Here is a 26,207-nt window from a genome sequence, read left to right on the forward strand (position 1 = left end):
TACATTTCTTGTTGCATTCCTTATAAAGTCTGAATGCTGATGATGACCACTCAACCTTGTATTTTTGAAGGCCTTTTCCTTTTATATGCATTTTTACATTGGAGTTAAGCCATCCAGGACTTTTGTTCACTCTTTTAAATTTATTTCCCAATGGGATGCATTGGCTAATGCCCTTATTTAATATGCTCTTAAAGCAAACCCATCTCTCCTCTGTGTTCTTTGTTCCTAAGATTTTATCCCAATTTATATCTTCTAGTAAGGTTTGTAGTTTAGGGAAGTTGCATCTTTTAAAATTCAGTGTCATTGTATTCCCCTTATGTTTCCTATTTGTGTGATTTATACTGAAAACATTCTTGATATATAGACATACCCCTCCCCCTTTTTTTACCCCCTCTATCCCTGCGATAAAGGGTATACCCTTGAATGGTTGCCAGCCAATCATGAGAGCTGTTGAACCAGGTCTCTGAAATTCCCACAAAATCCAAATCCTCCTCGTACAACAGCATCTCTAGTTCATCCATCTTGTCTGCCAGGCTCCTGGCATTGGTGAACATGCCACATAGTTTTGACGGTTCGCGTATTATCCTCTTATTGGGTGTTCTTAGATTGCCGTTAGGACTTGTTACTATACTTACCTCGGGTTTATGTGCGTTAGTCAATCTACCACTAATGCCGCCAATACTACCCTCTGGAATATGTTCCACGCTGACCAGGCATGTACTGGCCATTGGGACTACAGGGAGTTTCCCGGTGGGCCGATGGCTCAGTGGGCCAGTTTCAGTGACAAAATAATGGCTGCGCGGCTCACCCTCAACTTCACGCAGTGATGTGAGAAAGATGAGAAAAATACAGAGGAGAATAAAGGAAATAATAAAAGAGGTTAGTGAGGATTCCTTATGTTATACTACTTATGTTTTTTTTGCACAATTGCGTATAGTTTTATAAAGTGTTTTTGTGCTTGTTTGCAAAATTAAAGTGGGCTGGTCTGGATGAAGTCCAGGGCCACATTTTTGTCCCAGTCCAGCCCTGACGCTGACTATACCTCTGGACCCTCCCCCACGTCACCTAGTTTAAAAACCCCTCTAATTTTTTGGCCATCTTTACTCCCAGTTCACTGAGTTCCTTCAGCTACAAAGGGACTTGTTCATTCCATACAGGATCTGTATGGTCCTACAGATAATCTGCTACACACTTCTATTGAGAGAGTTGTCCTCACTTGTGAATAGTTCATTTGGAGTATCCTACTAATTGCCTTCACCTATCCAAGCTCTCCAAAAAAAAAAAAAAACACAAAACCAAATCCCCTAGACTGGTCATTGGCGACAATGATTGGAAGAGAGTGAGCACCTGGCTGTTTGAAAATACCCTGTGACTGGCTGTGGATTAATCAGTGGGAGACCTGAGAAAACCAATATCCAGTCTGCTCCAGTGGGGGGGTACCGCTACACCGCCTTAAAATCTGTACCAGACTCTGTTGAGCATTTTGGATGGGTCTCTGTACAATTGTTTTTTTTTCCCCGTAGGATGTGCTACCGCAAAAATTACATTTACAAATGTAGCGGCCATAACCCTTGGCAGGGCAGCCTTAACTTTTGGGCTTACCGGTTACCTCCGCTTGGCTGGTTCTTCCATGTCTAGGGGTTCCCAGAGTTAGTACCCAACAACTTTGGAAGCTGACACCATAAAAGTCCTTTTTATAAAAGGTTTTTATTTGCAGGGGTAACATCCAACAACACAGTCTCGTATGGGAACAGAGGGCAAGGGTGAAGAAGCTCAGGCACCTTGAACTGCTAATATCAGAAAGTCTCTAATACCACCCAGAGAGTAGCCACTCGCAGCTGGGCACTTCAAGGCTGAATAAATCTCTAGCCAGAGATTATGGCAGTCAGCACTTTGATCCAGAACTTGTGAAATCTTTGACCTTGAATAACTGGTAACAGAAGCAGAACCTTTTTTCCTCAGTACCTGGAACGTCCTCTGTCTCCTTGACAGTACTGAAAAAAGAGTGAATTCGTCAGTGTCCTTCACAACTCAGCAACCAGGCACTTCTCAGGATGCCAGCTTGTTTCCCCCCCCTCCGAAGAGTCCTTCCCCGGTCACTTACACGAGCTGCGGTGCCCCTCCAAGCCGAGAGCACACCCGGACGCCTTGAATCCTCCCTCAGTTACTACGCCTCGGACCAGCCGGTTTCCGAGACTCGGGAACAGACGGATCCCTACCCCAGACCAGGCTGGTCTATTGGGGCTAGCCAACTGAAGCATGTTGCGGAGCAACGAACGCTCCCGTGACCGGGACCCCTCGCGGGGCTACCCCGGTCCAGAATCAGGAACAGACGGCTAAGGCCTCACCAACGAACCTGAACATCTTAAGTACCCCTCCCCAGACTCCTCAGCGGGGGCCCGGTGCACCCACTGATTGGCTCCGGGGAAGCTGATACCCAAAACGTCCAACCAGGCCTGGTTCTGAGCCTGTCATGTGCACCTAACTGTACACATGACCAGGCAGAACTCTAACACAGCCCCGCCAAACTGTCGTCAAAGTTAAACCTACACAATTAACCCTTAGAACCCCTTTACTGTTCTGAGGCAAAAACTAAGTTTGTATATGACAGACACTTTGTCCAAAATGTCATCGCTACACAAAGAAAAAATGAATAAAACTAGAAAAAAAAAATCACTGTTCCCGGCTGCATGGAATATTTTTCTAGAATACATTTTTGCATTGGAACATGTTCTCCAGAGCACCCATGTTTTCCATTTCTAATTTGACAGATCCGGCTTCAATGGATTTCGACGTGGGGTTGGCATCACAAGGTGGTAATCTCACTTATACGGAGCTAGTAAGTCTCTATGATACCAGCAAGCAGGAAGTGATGTCAGGTACAAACAGGAAGTGATGTCAGGTATAAATAGTAATTCCCGGGTAAGAGGTGGGTCGGGAGGAAGTAGAGAGAAGACATCGCTGGAACTGGCAGGAGAGGAGGTAATAAGATCTTATTTTTTATTTACACCTAGTAACCCCCCTCGTCATGTCCGTCCTCTTCCTCCATAGTCACTTTGATGCCTTTTATCTCCTGCAGATGATGATACACACATATATAGTGTGGAAGCCTAGATTAACATTCCTTATTTTTTTTTTTTAAAAGCCCGTGGCGTGTGAAACACACCCAAAAAATCCACCCGGCGCCAAAAAAAGGGCACACACATAAAGAGTGACACAAAACTTGCAACGGGTGTACTATGGTCCTCCCTAGGAAGGACCTTGCCAGTGGCGCTACGTGTATTAAGGGCGCACGGGCGCCGCCCCCTCTCTCCTGCGACCCCCCTCTATCACCAATAGACAGATTCATGCATTGCATGAATCTATGGCCGCCGCTGCCACCCCTTTTCGGGCGCCTGAATCATGGCAGCAGGGGGTAGTTCTGAAGCACCTGATTAGAGCATAGGCTCTAATAGGCATAAAAAATAGTGACTTGTGAGCACCATGCTGGGCGCTCGCAGGTCACTCATCTGTGTTAGGAAAGCAAATGAAAGTTTGCTTTCCTAACACTAAACCGCCTCTCTGCTAGCCAGGTGCTCGGATCTGTTACCCGTCACCTGATTGGCTGAAACGACAGGCGCTGTGATTGGACACCAGGCGTCCAATCATAGCAGAGGACAGGAGAAGACATTGAGGAGCTGTCCCATCGAGAGAGAGTAAGTGCAGACGGCGGGCGGGGAGGGGCAGACTGGCAGCATTTGATATGGCACAGTGGCTGCGTTTGATGGGCACAGTGGGAACAATTGATGGGCACAGTGGCTGCATTTTGCGGGGCACAGTGGCGGCAATTGATCGTCACAGTTGCGGCAATTGATGGGGCACAGTGGCTGCGTTTGATGGGGCACAGTGGCTGCGTTTGATGGGGCATAGTGGCTGCGTTTGATGGGGCACAGTGGCTGCGTTTTTTTGGGCACAGTGGCTGCGTTTTTATGGGGCACAGTGCCTGCGTTTTATGGGGCACAGTGGCTGCATTTGGGGCACAGTGGCTGCGGTTGATGGGGCACAGTGGCTGCGGTTGATGGGGCACAGTGGCTGCGGTTGATCAGCACAGTGGTGGCAATTGATGGGCACAGTGGCTGCAATTAATGGGCACAGTGGCTGTGTTTGATGGGGAACATTGGCTGTGTTTGATGGGGAACATTGGCTGTGTTTGATGGGGAACTTTGGCTGCGTTTGATGGGGCACAGTGGCTGCTTTTGATGGGGCACAGTGGCTGTGGTTGATGGGGCACAGTAGCTGTGGTTGATGGGGCACAGTAGCTGTGGTTGATGGGGCACAGTGGCTGCGGTTGATGGGGCACAGTGGCTGTGTTTGATCAGCACAGTGGTGGCAATTGATGGGCACAGTGGCTGCAATTAATGGGCACAGTGACTGTGTTTGATGGGGAACATTGGCTGTGTTTGATGGGGCACAGTGGCTGCGTTTGATGGGCACAGTGGCTGCTTTTGATGGGGCACAGTGGCTGCGTTTGATGGGGCACAGTGGCTGCGGTTGATGGGGCACAGTGGCTGCGGTTGATGGGGCACAGTGGCTGCGGTTGATGGGGCACAGTGGCTGCGTTTGATCGGGCACAGTGGCTGCGTTTGATCGGCACAGTGGCTGTGTTTTGATGGGGAACATTGGCTGCGTTTGATGGGGAACTTTGGCTGCGTTTGATGGGGCACAGTGGGTGCGTTTGATGGGGCACAGTGGCGGCAATTGATGGGCACAGTGGCTACATTTTGTGGGGCACAGTGGCGGCAATTGATGGGGAACGTTGGCTGCATTTGATGGGGAATGTTGGCTGCGTTTGATGGGGCACAGTGGCTGCGTTTGATGGGGCACAGTGGCTGCCTTTGATGGGCATAGTGAGGCTGCAATTGATGGTGTTTTTTTCAGAATTTTTCAGTGTGTTTGCACCCCCCACTGGACCTTACACTGATCCCCCGGGGTGTTTAGGCTTCAGACAGGGACTGAGGTACTCACTATGGCTAGGGTGGCCACCTCATCCCTTTAAACCCAAACACATATGAATTACACGGGTTCTGTGGCTGATTAAGGTGATAATTAAACTCAATTGGTGCCTTATCTGCATTAAATTAGCCTCAGAACCCGTGTAATTCATATGTGGTCGGGTTTAAAGGGACAAGGTGGCACCCTAAGTCTATGGCCCATCTGGCCAAAACCAGGCGGACCCCATTCTCTGGAGGGTCGGCCAAAACAGACCCACCCAAGTACTTGGTGGGGCTTCCCCCGAAGGGAGACCCCATGGGAGAGAGCGAACCAAGGCAGAAGGACATGTCCACCCCCCTCCCAAGAGTTTAAGGGCAGGCCCAAGGACCCACACCCTACCAGTCACACAGTGACAAAACAGTGTACATAATCAACAAAAAAAAATACAAAAAGGTGACAACACAGGATAAATAAATAAAGGAAACTGGGGAAGGAAGAAGTGGCGGTAAGTGAAAGTGACCATTGTGCGGGATAATGGCCGGCCCTTCGGCCAGGAATGAAAAATTCCTCTGGTCCTAGCCAAAAGGCCCGTCCCTAGAGGCAGGTGTGAAAAAGCGTGTATTGTGCAGTGACCAAGGTGCCAGTAAAACTCATAGTGCCCCCCACACAGTCAGAATTAGGGCACCCCCTTAGATTTCCACTTCAGGGGCACATACACCACGGGCTTTTCTCCAACCCCTGGCCCACAGCCAGACCGGTGAAGCTCCCATCCCAACCAGAAAGGCATTAGAACCCTGAGAGCTTATGGAGAACCCCGGCCGCAGGGCTCCACTGTCGCTCCCATCTAATTACATTCGGTAGAACTGGCCAATCCCCCCCCCCCCCAATAACACCGAGAGGGGGCAGGCATTCCTTCCCAAAAGATTGACAAGGATCTGGAACCGCACAAATCTAGGCCAGAAGGCCAGGGACCTGAACCTTCGCCCAGACCCAGTGGTCCTCCATCCCCATCAGGAGGCTTCCCTTCCAGCTTTCTCTAAAGGAGACCTATTAATGGCCCTCAGACATGTCGAGCAGTCCGCTTTCAGCTCTCCCTGATACTAACGGCCCAGGTTACCATTACGCAAAGTGGATTTGCATAGCCACTGCCACCCCTAACCCACCACCGTGGATCAGGGTCAGTTAGCACAGCGCCACCACTAGGCAACTGATAAGAACAGATACTACACTTGAACTTAGCCAAAAGGCCGAGAAGCGATCTAGATGAACGTTTCCTCACTTGCGAGACTGGAACATTTCCTTCATTTTGGAGGTGTGTCACCTTTCCCACCAATCACCTTCTCACCTCATCAGTCTATACTAATGGATTATACCATTTTTTTATTAGGTTGGGGGTGTTTGTATATAAAGAGAATGTTATTTAGCTTTTCCAATATGCAGATAAAAAATCAAGTGAAAGATAAATATCTCAAAACAAAACAGACTTTACATAACCCTCATATTATCCCCCCCCTCCCCATCCTGATATTCTACAACCAGTACAGTCCAGATAATTCTCCATTATCAATTGTTGGTCTACAGGAAACCCGTATAGATCACGTGACTAATGAAGATGAAGGAGGACCGGAGTCACATGACTGAGAAGATACTAAACCTCACCCTGGAGATCATCTACCTGCTGACCGGAGAGGTGAGGAGGATTCTGGGAGGTCACATGACATCACTCTTATCTCTATTAATAAAAACACAGACCTGACCGGAGAGGTGAGGAGGATTCTGGGAGGTCACATGACATCACTCTTATCTCTATTAATAAAACACAGACCTGACCGGAGAGGTGAGGAGGATTCTGGGATTCTAACATGATCTTCCTATTGGTTCCTCAATACAGAGATTTCCTCTTGTGAAGTCCGGTGATCATATGACCATCACAGTGCCTCCATGTGACTCCCTAAAACCCGAGAGACACAACGTGGAGAAGATCCTGGAACTGACCACCATGATGGTCCATCTGCTGACAGGAGAGGTGAGGAGGATTCTGGGAATTCTAGGACATTATCCAGTAACAGACAAGGGATGTGTCTGGATGGTGACTGTATCATTGTGTGTGTCAGGTTCCTATAAGGTGTCAGGATGTCACTGTCTATTTCTCCATGGAGGAGTGGGAGTATTTAGAAGGACACAAGGATCTCTACAAGGACGTCATGATGGACAATCAGCCGCCCCTCACATCACCGGGTAAGAGGAGACTTTATTGTAAAGGAGAGAGCAGTACGGAGGCTCCACCTAGATCCCCCATCATCTGATAAACACATAGAAACAATGTATTCAGTCAGTGTGTGTGTTTCCTACAGATGGATCCAGTAATGGGAACCCACCAGAGAGATGTCCCCGTCCTCTGTATTCCCGGGATTCCACACAGGAAGGTCACACCATCCCCCACCATCATCAGGTAGATGAGGAACAATCACTGATAGTTATGATTTATGCACAAGCATGTTTGTTGCAATCTTAAGAAAAAGTGTGTAGCGCCAAAAGTAAATAAACAGTGATAAAATGTGAATACTATGGTATAAATGGACAACAAATTGAAATAAAGTCCAAAATACTGTTAAAGTGAAAAAAAATAAAAATTATGTATGTATGTATGTATATGTGTGTGTGTGTGTGTGTGTGTGATATATATATATATATATATATATATATATATATATATATATATAAGGATGTGCACAAAAATGTGGTGGTGACTTGAAAAGTGAGGAGACGATCCAGTACAGTGCTGCAGAATCATCCACTGCACCCCCTATGTGAAATGGACACTCACCGGAAAAGCTGGCCGCCATTACAGCAGCAAACACACACACTCGGTGTAGATCCGCCACCTGTTGTGGGGAAGGCTGTTCAGCAACTCGCACCACCCAGATGTAGCTGTGGTAAATAAAGCTCACCAGGAGCCAGGTGAAGTCTCCATAGTGCAGTTTTTATTTGGATTTTTATGTTAAAAGCCAAAATAAAATGAATCATAAAAACAAATGGCAATGGGTGCCACTGAAAGACCCCTTGATAACGTCCTCTTGGACGAAACACGTCAGGAGGGTAGACCCTAGTGCTGGCATCAGGCCACTGTCCAGTGGTGGCACATTTCATCGCTGTTTATTTACTTTTGGGGCTACACTGTTTTTTCTTAATATTATTTATAAGTGTGGTATAGTACTTATCTGTGTCAGCTACCGCCCCACCACAGCACAGAGATACACATTTTTTTTTCTATTTATGTTTGTTACAATGAATGTTTTATTTCATATCCAGGATGGAAACCTTGGGGATTATAATATTGTTGTCAAAGAAGAGTATAAAGAGGAGGATGAGGAGTATGATGTGATGGAGGAGCTTTCAGGAGGACACATAGATGTGATGGAACCACCTAGTAACAGGAACCCACCAGAGAGATGTCCCCGTCCTCTGTATTCCCGGGATTCCACACAGGAAGGTCACACCATCCCCCACCATCATCAGGTCGGTGGAGTTGAGGGCTGGGAACATAAAGTGATTGAACACACAGGTAGTGAGCACTGAACGGCTTGGATACCAGACTAGGATCACGAAAAATTCATATGTCCACCACTTCTCCCTTACCGAAGAGTGTTTAATATATACATTTTCACATTATAAATATGGGGGGGGGGGGAGTCAGGAACATAAAGTGATTGAACACTCTGACATGTGGAGATGATGTGTGGACTCTACAAGACGATATTTTCTATGTGATCTCACATCATAAATACTTCTATGTTACAGATGTTATTTTCTGCCATTCTGTTGGTTTAGGGTGAAGATCTGATGAAGATGAAAGTTGAGGGTGAAGAAGAAGAGACGTATGTGAGGGATGATCAGCAATATACGGAGGAGGCTGGAATGACGAGGACATTCATAGAGGAGGACACTCCAACAGAGATCAGCACAGGTGACCCATCATATATTCTTCTCTTATCTCCGCTCTGTTACTGCTCACTGATTTGTCCAGAGTAGGGCGGGAGCTGAGTGATATCACCCAATAATAGGTTGATGATGGTCCCCTCCCTGTACTGATACCCTATTTGTGGTTCAGCTGGCAGTATTAGGTTGTGGGTCACTCCTAGTTACAGTAGCACAGATATGATAACACAGATTGAGACTTTCTTAGGTTGGTTCCTCTTCTTCCAGCCGACGCCGCTCTGTTACTGCTCACTGATTGGTCCAGAGTAGGGCGGGAGCTGAGTGATATCAGCCAATAATAGGTTGATAATGGTACTACATGTCACCAGAAGCCTAGGCCTACGGTCACTTGTTCTATGGTAAAGGGTCTTCAAGTCTGAACTTTGAATCTTCTGTCTATCAGAGATCACATGACCCAGTGCCTAGGCTTGTGGTTGTGTAAAGAGCATGGACTTCCCAGCCCCCATTGGTTCCTGCTCTTCTGACAAGACTGTGTAAATGTAGAAGTGATCTGGGATGAGGACCAAAGGCCCTTTGACTGAAGAGGGGGGAAGAGTCCCGGCTGGTTGGGACCTCCACAGAGAACATCTCCTCACTCATATCTACCTGATCCAGATGGGATCTTGATGGAAGTGAACTAACCCTCTCATATCTATTGCTGATGTTTTTATATTTTTCCAGGACACGCCATGGAGAAACCCTCAAAGGATCGTCTCACTTTATCTCCAGGTTGTAGAATGGAAGATGAGGACATCACAGGAGATTGTGGAGGAGAAAAGACAATGATCTCCACTATGGATGGTGGACTTCACAGTGTGGATAGACCATGGAATCCCTCCGACTCCGAGCAACCTCGTACTGTGGGGGATGAGGCCGGGATTCAGGGGGAGGAGACATTTCCCTGTCCTGAGTGTGGGAAATATTTTAGCTCTGCATTAAGTCTTTCTATACATCAGAGGTCCCACGCGGGTGAAAATCTTCATTGCTGTCCTAAATGCGGGGAATGCTTTTTTCACATCGGAGAATTTGTCCAACATCAAAGATCCCACACAGTGAAGAAGCCGTATTCGTATTCTTGTTTTGAGTGTGGAGAAAACTTTTTTCACAAAGGAGAATTCCTGAAGCATTACAGATCTCACACAGGCGAGAAGCCGTATTCCTGCCCTGAGTGCGGAAAAAGTTTTACAGAAAAGGCCACTCTTTCTAGACATCAACGGCTGCACACGGGAGAGAAGCTATACACCTGCTCGGAGTGCGGGAAAAGCTTTACGCAGAAAAGCCTCCTTGTCCGTCATCAAAGAACTCACACAGGAGAGAAGCCGTATGTCTGCTCCGAGTGCGGGAAATGTTTCACACAGAAACGCCTCCTCGTCCGTCATCAAATAACTCACACGGGGGAGAAGCCGTATTCCTGCCCTGAGTGTGGGAAACGTTTTACGCAAAAGTCCAGTCTTAATGAACATCAGATACGCCACACGGGGACAAAGCAGTTTATCTGCAACGAATGTGACAAGTGTTACGTGCGGAAATCAGAATTGGTCGACCATCAAAGGTCTCACACGGGGGAGAAGCCGTATTCCTGCCTTGAGTGCGGGAAGTGTTTTTCAAGGGAGACTTATCTTAACAAACATCGGAAAACCCACACAACCGTTAAAATTAATTAGTATAGAAATGTCTATATTTTTCTGTACATCAAGGGTCTCACCTTGATTATACATCTCCAAAAACTATGTGTCTGAAGAATGGATGCTGTGGGAGCTTCCTAATACCTGGACATCATCCTATCCTTGGCTTGGAGGCCAATTTTGAGAGACTCTCTTCTCTTTTCTCTCCACTTTTGATTCTCCCTTTTTTCTTTTACCATTTTATGACTTGACTTTTTTTTTTGGTTTCTATTGGTTTTGGTCTCTTAGGTGTACCCAAGAACTACATGGATATGGCTCAGTGTTTTTTGGGAGTTAGGATTAGATTTATGGGGTGCAGGGTGAAGACCACATAGGGACGGGAGACCTCCTTCTTCAATTCTGCCTTTTTTATAGGAAGTCGTCATCACAACCTCCTTCATGTTTATGGAAGTTGAGATCTTATAGGTGGTAGACTTATCTCCTTAGAGGACCTCCTCCAGGAAATCATCATCACAACCTCCTTAGTGTTTATGGAAGTTGAAGCCTTATAGGTGGTAGACTTATCTCCTTAGAGGACCTTCTCCAGGAAATCATCATCACAACCTCCTTAGTGTTTATGGAAGTTGAGACCTTATAGGTGGTAGACTTATCTCCTTAGAGGACCTCCTCCAGGAAATCATCATCACAATCTCCTTAGTGTTTATGGAAGTTGAGGCCTTATAGGTGGTAGACTTATCTCCTTAGAGGACCTCCTCCAGGAAATCACCATCACAACCTCCTTAGTGTTTATGGAAGTTGAGGCCTTATAGGTGGTAGACTTATCTCCTTAGAGAACCTCCTCCAGGAAATCATCATCACAACCTCCTTAGTGTTTATGGAAGTTGAAGCCTTTAGGTGGTAGACTTATCTCCTTAGAGGACCTCCTCCAGGAAATCATCATCACAACCTCCTTAGTGTTTATGGAAGTTGAGACCTTATAGGTGGTAGACTTCTCTCCTTAGAAGACCTCCTCAAGGAAATCATCATCACAACCTCCTTAGTGTTTATGGAAGTTGAGGCCTTATAGGTGGTAGACTTATCTCCTTAGAGGACCTCCTCCAGGAAATCATCATCACAACCTCCTTAGTGTTGATGGAAGTTGAGACCTTATAGGTGGTAGACTTATCTCCTTAGAGGACCTCCTCAAGGAAATCATCATCACAACTTCCTTAGTGTTTATGGAAGTTGAAGCCTCATAGGTGGTAGACTTATCTCCTTAGAGGACCTCCTCCAGGAAATCATCATCACAACCTCCTTAGTGTTGATGGAAGTTGAGACCTTATAGGTGGTAGACTTATCTCCTTAGATTACCTCCTCCAGGAAATCATCATCACAACCTCCTTAGTGTTGATGGAAGTTGAGACCTTATAGGTGGTAGAATTATCTCCTTAGAGGACCTCCTCCAGGAAATCATCATCACAACCTCCTTAGTGTTTATGGAAGTTGAGGCCTTATAGGTGGTAGACTTATCTCCTTAGAGGACCTCCTTCTTTACTCCTCCTCTTGGAAGTGACGCTTCAATCTCAATCTGGAATAATGACGTTTATGATTCTTATCCTACAAATTCTAGCTCTGTAAATTGTTTTTTATTTGACGTTCCACCTGCTGTTTGCGTATTTCTGTACGATGAAAAATATCAATAAATACTGTAAGATATAAAAAAAATGTTTTATCACATTTTCATGGGTATGAGCACTACAGTTTATCATTAATAAATTATCATATTCGATTTTTGGGGTGTAGAACGTCCACTGGCAGCTGCTGGGCATTGTGCACCTACAAGTATAGAGCATAGGGTTCTACAGTATCTCACAAAAATGAGTACACCCCTCTTATTTTTGTAAATATTTTCTTCTATCTTTTCATGTGCCAACACTGAAGAAATAACACTTGTCTACAATGTAAAGTAGTGAGTGTACAGCTTGTATAACAGTGTTAATTTGCCGTCTCCTCAAAATAACTCAACACACAGCCATTAATGTCTAAACCGCTGGCAACAAACGTGAGTACACCGTTAAGTGAAAATGTCCAGATTGGGCCCAAAGTGTCAATATTTTGTGTGGCCACCATTATTTTCCAGCACTGCCTTAACCCTCTTGGGCATGGAGGTCACCAGAGCTTCACAGGTTGCCAATGGAGTCCTCTTCCCCTCCCCCATGATGACATCACGGAGCTGGTGGATATTGGAGACCTTGCGCTCCTCCACCTTCCATTTGAGGATGTTCCACAGATGCTCAATAGGGTTTAGGTCTGGAGACATGCTTGGCCAGTCCATCACCTTTACCCTCAGCTTCTTTAGCAAGGCAGTGGTGGTCTTGGAGTTGTGTTTGGGGTGGTTATCATGTTGGAATACTGCCCTGCGGCCCAGTCTCTGAAGGGAGGGGATCATGCTCTGCTTCAGTATGTTGCAGTACATGTCGGCATTCATGGTTCTTTCAATGATCTGTAGCCCCCCAGTGCCGGCAGCACTCATGCAGCCCCAGATCATGACACTCCCACCACCATGCCTGACTGTAGACAAGACACACTTGTCTTTGTCCTCCTCACCTGGTTGCCCCCACACACGCTTCACACCATCTGACACCAAATATGTTTATCTTGGTCTCCTCAGACCACAGGACATGGTTCCAGTAATCCATCTCCTTAGTCTGCTTGTCTTCAAACTGTTTGTGGGCTTTCTTGTGCATCATCTTTAGAAGAGGCTTCCTTCTAGAATGACAGCCATGGAGATAAATTTGATGCAGTGTGCGGCGTATGGTCTGAGCACTGACAGGCTGACCCCCCACCCCTTCAACCTCTGCAGCAATGCAGGCAGCACTCATACGTCTATTTCCCAAAGACAACCTCTGGATATGACGCTGAGCACGTGACCTCAACTTCTTTGGTCGGCCATGGTGAGGCCTGTTCTGAGTGGAACCCGTCCTGTTAAACCGCTGTATGGTCTTGGCCACCGTGCTGCAGCTCAGTTTCAGGGTCTTGGCAATCTTCTTATAGCCTAGGCCAGTGTTTCTCAACTTCAATCCTCAAGGCGCCCCAACAGGTCATGTTTTCAGGCTCTCCATTATTTTGCACAGGTGATTTGATCAGTTTCACTGCCTTAGTAATTACCACAGTCGGAAATCCTGAAAACATGAGCTGTTGGGGCGCCTTGAGGACTGGAGTTGGGAAACACTGGCCTAGGCCATCTTTATGTGAAGCAGCAATTCTTTTTTCAGATCCTCAGAGAGTTCTTTGCCATGAGGTGCCATGTTGAACTTCCAGTGATCAGTATGAGAGAGTGAGAGCGATAACACCAAATTTAACACACCTGCTCCCCATTCACACCTGAGACCTTGTTACCCTAATGAGTCACATGACACCGGGGAGGGAAAATGACTAATCGGGCCCAAATTTGACATTTTTCACTTAGGGGTGTACTGACTTTTGTTGCCAGAGGTTTAGACATTAATGGCTGTGTGTTGAGTTATTTTGAGGGGATGGCAAATTTACACTGTTATACACAACAAAATTAACCTTGATGGGTCGATAGGGGAAAACGGTCTCAGAAATAGCAGCAATCTATAAACATATACAGTTTATTCAATGATATTCATATAAAAACAATCCAATTGTCAATGCAAGAGGAAGTGGGGAGGAATGGAAAGTAAATTGAAAGGCTTAGGCCGCGTACACACGGGCGGACTGTTCGCCCAACTTTGTCCGCTGAACAGTGTTTGGGCGGACAGTCCGCTCGTGTGTGGGCTTTCAGCGGACAGTTTCAGCGGACAGTTGGACGGACAAGGTTTTTCGGAATTTCCGAAAAACTGTCCGCTGAAACCTTGTTTCAGCGAACAGCCCGCTCGTGTGTAGGCTTGTTCGTCAAACAAAGTTGCGCGCATGCTCAGAAAGGATTTTCACGCCGAAAGCTATAATGCAGTGTATAGGACGTCGTATTTTTCGTCCCGTCGTACGTGCTGTTCACGTCATCGCGCACGGTTTCAGCAAACTGTTCGTTCGTCGTGTGTGGGCATGTCCGTCCATGCTAATTTTGAGCGGACTGTTTGCTGAAACTGTTGGACGGACAAAGTTGGGCGAACAGTCCGCGCGTGTGTACGCGGCCTTACAGTGTCAATAGGGAGCTGACGGCATGCAAGGATGGGGGAAACTCTAGCAGCAGGGGAGGCGCCAATGTCCCTGCTGCGCTCAAGCCAAACGAAGGACCCGCTCAGCGGCGTGTGGAGGGATGCAGGGCGTGCTGGAGGAGGGGGAGGCAGCGGTCGGTGGGAAGGCGGAACTCCAAATGCCGAGCCGGCTGCAGGGCTGACGGGATAGTGCCGCGGTCCGCAGCTGGATCCAAGCCTCTCTCTCCTAGTGGAGCCAGGCCGGCGTGTGGCTGCTCACTGCTGGGTGGGAATGCCCTGTGTGGAATCGGAGCTGGTCTGGCTGGCATGGATAGCGGTCATGGAAGCTGTGGTGACTGAATCTGCTCAGGGACCAGCGTGACCCCCGCCGCAATCTTCCTGTTTGCCGCTGCGACGCGTTTTGCCGGGCACGCACTCTTTCAAAGTCACGGGAATCGGCAACCAGGAAGTTGAAATACCCCGTTTAAGGGCGGGGAGTGGACAGAGCAGCGGGGCAGGACAATTTGGTAAAAAAAAGCATTAACTCCTCGTTGCTCAAAAGGGAGTCTCTAAAGATATACATCAGGGATATTCAATTAGCGGACCTCCAGCTGTTGCAGAACTACAAGTCCCATGAGGCATAGCAAGACTCTGACAGCCACAAGCATGACACTCAGAGGCATGATGGGAGTTGTAGTTTTGCAACAGCTGGAGGTCCGCTAATTGCATATCCCTGATATACATGATTATACAAATACAGTTGATACAAAAGTAAAATCAATAAGCCATAGCTGAACCATTGACCCTTGGTATTGTGTATGCATATGATAAGCATAATAGATGGCACAAAAAAAAAAAAACACACAATAATAAATTGTAAAATAAAAATGTAAAAATGGAAAATTCACAATTGTAAAAATATAAATAGAAAATTGTATGTACGGTATATGTATATACAAGTAAACATATACATGGAGTCCACCATCGATGAAAATGGAAATATGTATATGACTAAAAAATTCAAAAATGAAACATAAATAAGTAGAAACAGTGAAAAAATAAATACTGAAAGAAAAATAAAAGACGTGCAATGTATAAAGCATTATGTAACGATCTGTAAGGGAATTTACGGATACCTTAATCTCAGTCAAGATCTCTATTAGTTAAGAACCCGGCAAGCCAGACTGATCCCCAACGCACACCGTCCAGCCCTTGGGTGTCCACCTCCAGGGCAGCGGAGGTCGGTGACTCAGGGGAAGAGGGGGCAAGTACTCTTCTTTCCCTCACGGATGAGGAGGAAGAGGAAGATGATAGCAGAGCATCCAGATGCAAGCTATCACTAGAGGAGGTAGATGCTCCCCTGAAGAGCGATCTACACGACTCTAGTGATCCAAGAGGAGAAAGTACAATTGTGGGTGCATGACAAGATCTACCAAGGCTTGGATGAATCCAAACACAGGGTGTTTCCTGTTCACAGGGTTCTTTCCGATGCAGTCAAAAAAGAGTGAAAAGACCCAAAGAGGGATCTTTTTTTTTTTTCAAAGACCCTCAAAAGAAGGTTCCCCTTTGAAGATAAGGAGACAGAGTTGAGAAGACATGGGAATATTAAAAGACGCAATGGACAGGAGGGCAGATTCTCTGCTGAAAAAAGCATGGGATTCCACCTCATCCAGCCTCAAGCCCACAATGGCTTCTACAGTAGTGGTCAGGAACCCAGCTGATCCCGCTGGTCCTCAGGAAATTCAGGGAGGAAAGCATGGATCTGATACTGGTCACCCCCTTCTGCCCAGAAGAGACCCTGGTTTGCAACTCTGCTAAATAGTGATGGCCGAACGGTTCGCCCGGCGGTCGTTTCGCGGCGAATTTCGGACGTTCGCGGTCCGCTCGTTCGCTCGCCTATTGCCGTTGTTCGCCCCGGCGGACTTACGTGTTTAATGTGTAAAAGAACTTTGACCTATGATGACACGTCTATCATGGGGTACAGGACAGCCAATTGAGACATGACAGCACATGGACACTTGGACATTCCCCCTAACCTATAAATACACCCGATCCGGTGGCCATTTTACATTCTTTCTTCTGTCACTATAGGGAGAGGTTGCTGTGTGGAGTAGGGACAGATAAAACGCTAGCTATTTGGTACACAAAAGTTCTTTTCAGGACTGGTATAGGTGTTAGGTGTTTATAGGTTTGCTGTGCTACTGATTCTTGCAGCAGCCTGAGTGTCTTTTGTCAGTTTAGAGAAAGGGAAAGGACGGTGTGTGTTACAGGGAGAGTCAGTTTAGTCGTCATCATCATCATCATCATCATTATTAGCTGTTACTATCAGGTCCACAAAAGAGCTATTCCAGTAACCACTAATTGTTCCAGTCTCCTCTTTTTTGCCACTTTGTATAGGGACAGGAAGGAAGCAGTGTGTCAGGCAGTGAGGGTCAGTTTACAGACTTGCTGTTACTATTAGTTCCACAAAGGTTCTTTTCAGGACTGGTATCAGTGGTACGGTAATAGGCTTGTACACGTATAATATTCCAAATATAGAAAGAATATTATACTTGACTGCTGCCCTTCTGCTGCAGTCTGCTAATCATTCACAACCTACTTGTTCCACAAAGCTCTTTATCAGGACTGGTAACTTGGTCTGTGTAGGGTGCTACAGTACATAGGGTTGAGTGCGGTACAGTCTGCTGTTCTGTAAGGACTGCTATCGGTCCACAATAGATAGGGTTGAGGTGCACCACTGCTGACCGCTGCCCTATACTGCAGCAGTCCTTCATTGGTATAGGGACTGACGTACAGTCTGCTAATCACTAACACACAACCTGCTTGGTCCACAAAAGTGTATATATGCCCCTACCCTCCTCTTTGAAGAGGTTGAGCGGTGTCCTATTTCTACTGGGGCTGCTTATGAGGGGATCACACCATCCCTGTGCTGTGCTGACTTCCTCCTGGGGGTTCTTATTATGAGGGGATCACACCATCCCTGTGCTGTGCTGACTTACTCCTGGGGCTGCTTACGGTGCTGCTGTCAGTGCTGTATATCACGGTGCTGCTGTCAGTGCTGTATATCACGGTGCTGATGTCAGTGCTGTATGTCACGCTTCTGATGTCAGTGCCCTCTATCACGGTGCTGCTGTCAGTGCTGTATATCACGGTGCTGATGTCAGTGCTGTATGTCATGCTTCTGATGTCAGTGCCCTCTATCACGGTGCTGCTGTCAGTGCTGTATATCACGGTGCTGATGTCAGTGCTGTATGTCACGCTTCTGATGTCAGTGCCCTCTATCACGGTGCTGCTGTCAGTGCTGTATATCACGGTGCTGATGTCAGTGCTTAATGTCACGCTTCTGATGTCAGTGCCCTCTATCACGGTGTTGCTGTCAATGCTGTATGTCACGGTGCTGGTGTTAATGCTTTATGTCACGCTGCTGATGTCAGTGCCCTCTATCACGGTGCTGTTGTCAGATGACTCTATCACGGTGCATGTGTCATTGCTGTATGTCACGCTGCTGGTGATCATCTCCTGCACCCTCTTCTTTGCCTACCCTGGTCCCTGACCTTCCGTCTCCTCCATTGCCTTCATGCGCTCCACAGTCCTGAATTGTCAGAACAATTTTCCATATAAAAAAAGAATGCTTGTAGTTATCGATCCCAAATTCACCTCATACATGTGTTATGTCATTGGCCATGTGGTGGGACTATGTTTGCCCAGCTAATAATTATCCTGTGGCTGCAAATTCGACCTAAAGGTTTGAAACGTTCGCCTCCCATTGAAGTCAATGGGGCCCGCCGCGAACGTTCGGTTTCGCGAACTATCGGCCGCGTTCGCGGTCCGCGTTCGCGAAATGTCCCGTCGGAAGTTCGTCCATCACTACTGCTAAATCTGTCCGCAGATGCTTCCTGAAAACTACCGTCCAGAAAGGATCTGCTAACAGGGGACACTGAACCATCTGGAAGAAGATTGTCTACAATTGACAGCCTGGTTTCTGAGGAAGACCTCCTAAGAGCCAAGGGACCGTCGGAGAAGCTCGTGACCACCCTTCTCTCTAGTAGGAAAGAATAGAATAAGCATCAAAGTCGGTGTCACTGAGAACAAAATCTATCCCTAGCCCAGTATTGGTGGTCAGTGGTGATACTTATCTGATCACACAATCCTGCTCTGCTGCCTCTCTGCTGGTGTCAGTGAGATAAAAGAAGTCCCATTGTTGGTTTTGGAGGGATAAAATAAGTCCCACCTTTGGTGTCAGTGGGATAAAATACTTACCTGATCACACACTCCTGCTGTTGAGGTTGGAGTTCTACTTTCACTGTCAGAAAGGAGATCACTCCACCCAACAGTCGGGTATAATTGCAGTGCCTGGTGATGGAACCCAGAGAGTGTTCCAGAAGTCATCACCTCTCTGACACTCTATACACGTGTCAGAAACCATGAATCAGACTGAGACAGAATTACAGTTAAATCACACTTGTTTAATAATAATAATAAAAAAAGGTGAACAGAGTAAACGTAGTCAAAACGTAGCCAGAGTTCAGGAACCGGAATGGATAGTCAGACAAGCCAAAACATCAAGGAGCCAGAGATGAGTGTAGTAGAACAGCAAGCAGGATCTGGAGCCAGAAGGAATATCAGCCAAGCAAGTCTTTTAACAGGAACGCAGGAGAACGTCTCTAGAGATGTGACCAAGGCGAAGGCAGAGATCATCTGGACTGGACGGCTTAAGGTGGTTGTAAACCCTTACAAACCATTTTGACCTACAGGTAAGCCTAGATTAAGGCTTACCTGTAGGTCCAATAAATATCTCCTAAACCTACACGGTTTATGAGATATTCACTAAAAGACAGTCACAGTTGTCTACGGCGCATGCGAGTGACGTCATCGCTGCTCCGGCGCTGTGAGTGGCCCGGAGCAGCCATACCCGGAAGAAGATGGACACTCCGGACTACAGGGGACAGTGGTGACATCGCTGGCTCCTGTGTCAGGTAATTGACACATAATGGGCTACTATGCAATGCATAGTAGCCCCTTATGCTTTACCTTTGCAGGGAGACAAAGAGGAAGTAAACCCATCAGGGTTTACTTCCTCTTTAAAGTGGGGTACCCCCTAAAAAAAAAAAAATTAAAAGTCAGCAGCTACAAATACTGCAGCTGCTGGCTTTTAATAATCGGACACTTACCTGCCCCAGGGTCCAGCGATGCGGGGGAACGAAGCCCCCCCCTCGCGCCCCGCTCCGCTCGCGGCGCCGTCATGCATACTGTGGGCACCCGGCTGTGGCTTCACAGCCGGGCACCCACTGCGCATGCGCGAGCGGCGCAGGGCGCCGTGATACGCCGTACAGTCACCTGGGACACATGACAGGTCCCAGGTGAATGTGCGGCGTGAGGGGAAGTGATGTCACCAGCCTGGGCAATGAGGAAGGCAGATTATGAGGGACCCCCTAGCAACCGGTATTTAGAGGTGAGTAAAATTTTTTTTTTTTGCCAATTATTTTTTATTTTATTTTTTTACGAATTTTAAGCACTTTTAATTTTTTGGTGGCAACACCACTTTAAGTAGGCAGGATTGATGAGCAGGATATCATCAACAGCTGAGTAACCGTGGAGAGATAGGAGCTGGCGATTAGCTGACAGCTGAGTGGCCAGCTTTGAGAAGGAAGGGCTGAACCCAGCCCTGACAACACAGAGTCCTGGAACCTGAAGAATGAAGACATGATGGGATAGTAGACTAAATCCTGGGACTGGACACTTGGCAACAATGACAAGAAGGTGTTCACACTAGGGGAACTTTTCTCAAGGCTGCAGTTTCTCTGAGCTCCCCAAGGTGGTGATCTCACTTCCTACCATAGAGACAGGAAGTCTTTGTGTAAAACAGGAAGTGGTGTCAGGCACAGACAGGAATTTCCGGGTGAGAGGTGAGTTGGGAGGAAGAAGAGAGGGGACATTGTTGGGAGTACCCTTTGTTGGATGTGGCAGCAGAGGAGGTAATAAGATCTTATTTTCTATTTACACCCAGTAACCCCCCCGTCATGTTCCGTCCTCTTCCTTCATAGTCGCTGTGACGTCTTTTATCTCCAGCAGATGATGATACACACATATATAGTGTGGAGACCTAGATTAACCCCTTTGGGGTGAGAACATTCCTCCACTTACGGGGCCGGAACATTTCCTTCATTTTGGAGATGTCTCACCAGAGTGGTTTCTTGTAACGAGGGATGAGGGTCAGATTCGGGTTGTACCGAAACTTGATTCCAATTTCCGTAAATTCAAAATTTTCCTTGAATTTGTGGTCGATTTCATTTTGGCGCTCGCCCACAATGCCCTGCAGGGCCTTTGTACCAGATAAGCAGCCCATAATGGGGAGGGAGGAAGTGAATCACCCAACCTTCATCACTATAGGAGGGTGTCTGAGATCAGCCAATAGTGAGGGGAGAAGGTGGAGATCTCCGCCCCTCGCTATAAGAAGGGTGGGAGGGGGAGGCTCTGATATTAGTGGATATTGAGGGAGGAGATCATCTCCTCCCTAACTATAAAAGAGGTCAGCCTTGGTGTAAATATTTTGGAGTTATAAACAGCGGGTTCTTTGGATCGGGAGATGGTGGGTCTTTGTCTGAGTTCTCCCAAGGAAGCCACGTTCCAGGCAGGGGGCAGTAGCCGGTGCTTTCTGCAAGCTGGGCTCTGGTGAGGAAGAGGTGGTGGACAATGAGGTGTCAGACCATATTGGGTCTCATGGAGGGAAGATCGGGAAAGCTCTGAGGGAGAGCAGGGACATGTTGGAAGAGGGAGAAGGGTGTCCAAGATGAGGGGAACTTCACTGTGGATAGCAGAGCTCAGCTATCAACAGACCTCTGGTGGCCATGGTGTCTCCACTGCTAACAGTACCGTTGTTGCAATCCCTTAGGCATTACCTGTATTTGAAACAACCAAATGTGACCTGCCAGTTGCCACTTGGGGGAAGCCCACCTATTAACCTCTTTTATCCTCATCCTAATATTGTACAACCAATACAGTCCTGATAATTCTGTCTACATTCCTCTACAGAGAGGCCTGCACAGATCACATGACCACATCAATGAGGATGGAGGAGGGTTGGAGTCACATGACTGAGAGGATACGAAACCTCACCCTGGAGATCATCTACCTGCTGATTGGAGAGGTGAGGAGGATTCTGGGAGGTCACATGACATCACTCTTATCTCTATTAATAAAACCCAGACCTGACCGGAGAGGTGAGGAGGATTCTGGGAGGTCACATGACATCACTCTTATCTCTATTAATAAAACACAGACCTGACCGGAGAGAGGTGAGGAGGATTCTGGGAGGTCACATGACATCACTCTTATCTCTATTAATAAAACAGACCTGACCGGAGAGGTGAGGAGGATTCTGGGAGGTCACATGACATCACTCTTATCTCTATTAATAACACACAGACCTGACCGGAGAGGTGAGGAGGATTCTGGGAGGTCACATGACATCACTCTTATCTCTATTAATAAAACACAGACCTGACCGGAGAGGTGAGGAGGATTCTGGGAGGTCACATGACATCACTCTTATCTCTATTAATAAAACACAGACCTGACCAGAGAGGTGAGGAGGATTCTGGGAGGTCACATGACATCACTCTTATCTCTATTAATAAAACACAGACCTGACCGGAGAGAGGTGAGGAGGATTCTGGGAGGTCACATGACATCACTCTTATCTCTATTAATAAAACAGACCTGACCGGAGAGGTGAGGAGGATTCTGGGAGGTCACATGACATCACTCTTATCTCTATTAATAAAACACAGACCTGACCGGAGAGGTGAGGAGGATTCTGGGAGGTCACATGACATCACTCTTATCTCTATTAATAAAACACAGACCTGACCGGAGAGGTGAGGAGGATTCTGGGAGGTCACATGACATCACTCTTATCTCTATTAATAAAACACAGACCTGACCGGAGAGGTGAGGAGGATTCTGGGAGGTCACATGACATCACTCTTATCTCTATTAATAACATACCATCTTGACCGAGGGGAGGGGTTAATTTTGAGAATATTGCATAGTATTAGTGTTTTTTGTTTCAATACAGAGTTCTCCTCCCATAAAATCTGGTGACCATATGACCATCACAGTGCCTCTACCTCACTCTCTGAAACCTGGGAGACACAACATGGAGAAGATTCTAGAAGTCACCAAGAAGATGATGGAGCTGCTGACAGGAGAGGTGAGGAGGATTCTGGGAATTCTGGGACATTATCCAGTAACAGACAAGGGATGCGTCTGGATGGTGACTGTATCATTGTGTGTGTCAGGTTCCTATAAGGTGTCAGGATGTCACTGTCTATTTCTCCATGGAGGAGTGGGAGTATTTAGAAGGACACAAGGATCTCTACAAGGACGTCATGATGGACAATCAGCCGCCCCTCACATCACCGGGTAAGAGGAGACTTTATTGTACGGAGGCTCCACCCATCCCCCATCATCTGATAAACACATAGAAACAATGTATTCAGTCAGTGTGTGTGTTTCCTACAGATGGATCCAGTAATGGGAACCCACCAGAGAGATGTCCCCGTCCTCTGTATTCCCGGGATTCCACACAGGAAGGTCACACCATCCCCCACCATCATCAGGTAGATGAGGAACAATCACTGATAGTTATGATCTATATACAAGCATGTTTGTTACAATGGATGTTTTATTATATATTTAGAGTGGAAACCTCAGGTATAATAATATTAAAAAAGAGTATAAAGAGGAGGATGAGGAGTATGGTGTGATGAAGGAGCTCTCTGGAGGAAATAAAGATCTCATGAAGGAGCCACCTAATACCAGGAACCCACCAGAGAGATGTCCCCGTCCTCTGTATTCCACACAGGAAGGTCACACCATCCCCCACCATCATCAGGTAGGTGGAGTTGAGGGTCGGGAACATAAAGTGATTGAACCCTCTGACATGTGGAGATGATGTGTGGACTCTACAAGATGATATTTTCTATGTGATCTCACATCATAAATACTTCTATGTTACAGATGTTATTTTCTGCCATTCTGTTGGTTTAGGGTGAAGATCTGATGACCATGAAAGTTGAGGGTGAAGTAGAAGAGACGTATGTGAGGGATGATCAGCAATATACGGAGGAGGCTGGAATGACGAGGACATTCATAGAGGAGGACACTCCTACAGAGATCAGCACAGGTGACCCATCATATATTCTTCTCTTATCTCTGCTCTGTTACTGCTCACTGATTGGTCCAGAGTAGGGCGGGAGCTGAGTGATATCACCCAATAATAGGTTGATAATGGTCTCCTCCCTGTACTGATACCCTATTTGTGGTTCAGCTGGCAGTATTAGGTTGTGGGTCACTCCTAGTTACAGTAGCACAGATATGATAACACAGATTGAGCCTTTCTTAGGTTGGTTCCTCTTCTTCCAGCTGACTTATAGCTAAATGTTCCCATAAAACTCTGTTGAAAGTCTCATTGGTATAAGAAGTAATATAAATACTAAAACACTTCTCTTTCCAGGAGAAAAAAAATGCTCCAAGCTCCCTCCAGTGCTGCATATCACCAGAAGCCTAGGCCTATGGTCACTTGTTCTATGGTAAAGGGTCTGCAAGTCTGAACTTTGACCCTCTTGTCTATCAGAGATCACATGACCCAGTGCCTAGGCTTGTGGTTGTGTGAAGAGCATGGACCTCCCAGTCCCCCATTGGTTCCTGCTCTTCTGACAAGGCTGTGTAAATGTAGAAGTGATCTGGGAGGAGGACCAAAGGACTGAAGAGGGGGGAAAAGTCCCGGCTGGTTGGGACCTCCACAGAGAACATCTCCTCACTCATATCTACCTGATCCAGATGGGATCTTGATGGAAGTGAACTAACCCTCTCATATCTATTGATGATGTTTTTATATTTTTCCAGGACACGCCATGGAGAAACCCTCAAAGGATCGTCTCACTTTATCTCCAGGTTGTAGAATGGAAGATGAGGACATCACAGGAGATTGTGGAGGAGAAAAGACAATGATCTCCACTATGGATGGTGGACTTCACAGTGTGGATAGACCACGGAATCCCTCCGATTTTGAGCAACCTCGTACTGTGGGGGATGGGGCCGGGATTCAGGAGGAGGAGACATTTCCCTGTCCTCAATGTGGGGGAAGTTTTAGATCTGAATTAAGTCTTTCTCTACACCAGAGGTCCCACGCAGGTGAAAACCTTCATTCCTGTTCTGAGTGCGGGGAATGCTTTTATCATTTGAAAGAATTCATTAAGCATCAGAGATCTCACACAGAAAAGAAGCCGTATTCCTGTCCCGAGTGCGGGAAAGGCTTTTCAGAAATGAGAAGTCTTTCCAGACATCGGAAATTGCACACAGGGAAGAACCTGTATTCCTGTTCTGAGTGCGGAAAATGTTTTGCGGAGAAATACTTCCTTGCTCGTCATCAAAGAACCCACACGAGTGAGAAGCCGTATTCCTGCTCCGAGTGCGGGAAATGTTTTACGCAGATGCCCGGCCTCCTCCGTCATCAAAGATCTCACACAGAAGAGAAGCCTTATTCCTGCCCCAAGTGCACGAAGTGCTACAAATGGAAAGCCGAACTTGTTAAACATCAAAGATCTCACACGGGGGAGAAGCCGTATTCGTGCCATGAGTGCGGGAAATGTTTTACCGAGAAGATCACTCTTTCCAGTCACCAGAAACTGCACACGGGTAAGAATCTGTATTCCTGCCCCGAGTGCGGGAAATGTTTTACACAGAAGCCCACCCTCGCTCGTCATCAGCTAACTCACTCGGGCGAGAAGCCGTATTCCTGCCCCGAGTGCGGGAAGTGTTTTACAGAGAAGCCCGGCCTCCTCCGCCATCAAAGATCTCACTCCAAGGAGAAGCCTTATTCCTGCCCCAAGTGCACAAAGTGTTACAAATGGAAATCAGAACTTGTCAGGCATCAGAGGTCTCACACGGGGGAGAAGCCGTATTCCTGCCCCGAGTGCGGGAAACGTTTTACGGACAAGATCACTCTTTCCAGACACCAGAGACTGCACACGGGTGAGAATCTGTATCCCTGCCCCGAGTGCGGGAAATGTTTTACACACAAGCCCGCCCTCGCCAGTCATCAGAGAACTCACACGGGGGAGAGGCCGTATTCCTGCTCCCAGTGCGGGAAATGTTTTGCACAGAGAACCACCCTCCTCCGTCATCAGAAATCTCACACCGGGGAGAAGCCGTGTTCCTGCCCTGAGTGCGGGAAATGTTTTTTACAGGAGTCTGATCTTAACAGACATCGGAGAACCCACACAACCGTTAATATGTCTTAGTATAGAAATGTCTTCTGTAGGAATCGTATTTTGTTGTACATCAGAGATCTCACCTTGATATCCGTCCCCTAAAAACACGGGGCTGAAGAGTGGATGCTGTAGGAGCTTCACCATACATGGACATGGTCCTCTGCTTGGCTTGAAGGCCAATTTTCGAGAGACTTTCTTCTCTTTCCTCTCTACTTTTG

The 26,207-nt window shown here is 47.0% G+C and overlaps 3 protein-coding genes and 1 pseudogene across 3 annotated transcripts in view; 3 read left to right on the top strand and 1 right to left on the bottom strand.

Annotated features, from left to right (window-relative positions):
* LOC143956078 (uncharacterized) overlaps positions 1-26,207 on the top strand; it is a 94,509-nt gene that overhangs the window by 39,750 nt on the left and 28,552 nt on the right. Inside the window, exons 3-10 of the mRNA XM_077466203.1 lie at positions 6,863-6,997; positions 7,086-7,209; positions 7,326-7,423; positions 8,284-8,490; positions 8,803-8,938; positions 9,631-10,598; positions 10,989-10,991; positions 24,637-25,750. Of these exons, the coding sequence (XP_077322329.1) occupies positions 6,863-6,997; positions 7,086-7,209; positions 7,326-7,423; positions 8,284-8,490; positions 8,803-8,938; positions 9,631-10,598; positions 10,989-10,991; positions 24,637-25,750 (2,785 nt within the window). The remainder of the gene's footprint in view (positions 1-6,862; positions 6,998-7,085; positions 7,210-7,325; positions 7,424-8,283; positions 8,491-8,802; positions 8,939-9,630; positions 10,599-10,988; positions 10,992-24,636; positions 25,751-26,207) is intronic.
* On the bottom strand, positions 6,144-6,230 carry LOC143956421 (U2 spliceosomal RNA; annotated as a pseudogene).
* Positions 20,624-23,594, top strand: LOC143955911 (uncharacterized). Its single transcript, XM_077466034.1, has 5 exons — positions 20,624-20,688; positions 21,746-21,860; positions 22,791-22,925; positions 23,014-23,137; positions 23,237-23,594. The coding sequence occupies exons 1-5, from the start codon at positions 20,672-20,674 to the stop codon at positions 23,479-23,481; spliced, it is 636 nt and encodes a 211-aa protein (XP_077322160.1). The 5' UTR covers positions 20,624-20,671; the 3' UTR covers positions 23,482-23,594.
* Positions 21,900-26,207, top strand: part of LOC143955853 (uncharacterized) — a 126,908-nt gene continuing 122,600 nt past the window's right edge. Inside the window, exon 1 of the mRNA XM_077465972.1 lies at positions 21,900-22,373. The gene's annotated coding sequence lies outside the window, so the exon portion shown is untranslated. The remainder of the gene's footprint in view (positions 22,374-26,207) is intronic.

The sequence above is a fragment of the Lithobates pipiens genome, unplaced genomic scaffold (genome assembly GCF_037356315.1).
Source record: "Lithobates pipiens isolate NorthernLeopardFrog02 unplaced genomic scaffold, aLitPip1_a1.2 Scaffold_35, whole genome shotgun sequence".
In the NCBI taxonomy this organism is placed as follows: Eukaryota; Metazoa; Chordata; class Amphibia; order Anura; family Ranidae; genus Lithobates; species Lithobates pipiens.

What these genes read in the sequence shown, in the direction of transcription:
- LOC143955911 (XM_077466034.1), top strand. An exon ending in TGGAGCTGCTGACAGGAGAG is followed by an intron (nt 22,926 to 23,013) that starts GTGAGGAGGATT and finishes TGTGTGTGTCAG; the next exon opens with GTTCCTATAAGGTGTCAGGA. An exon ending in GCCGCCCCTCACATCACCGG is followed by an intron (nt 23,138 to 23,236) that starts GTAAGAGGAGAC and finishes TGTTTCCTACAG; the next exon opens with ATGGATCCAGTAATGGGAAC.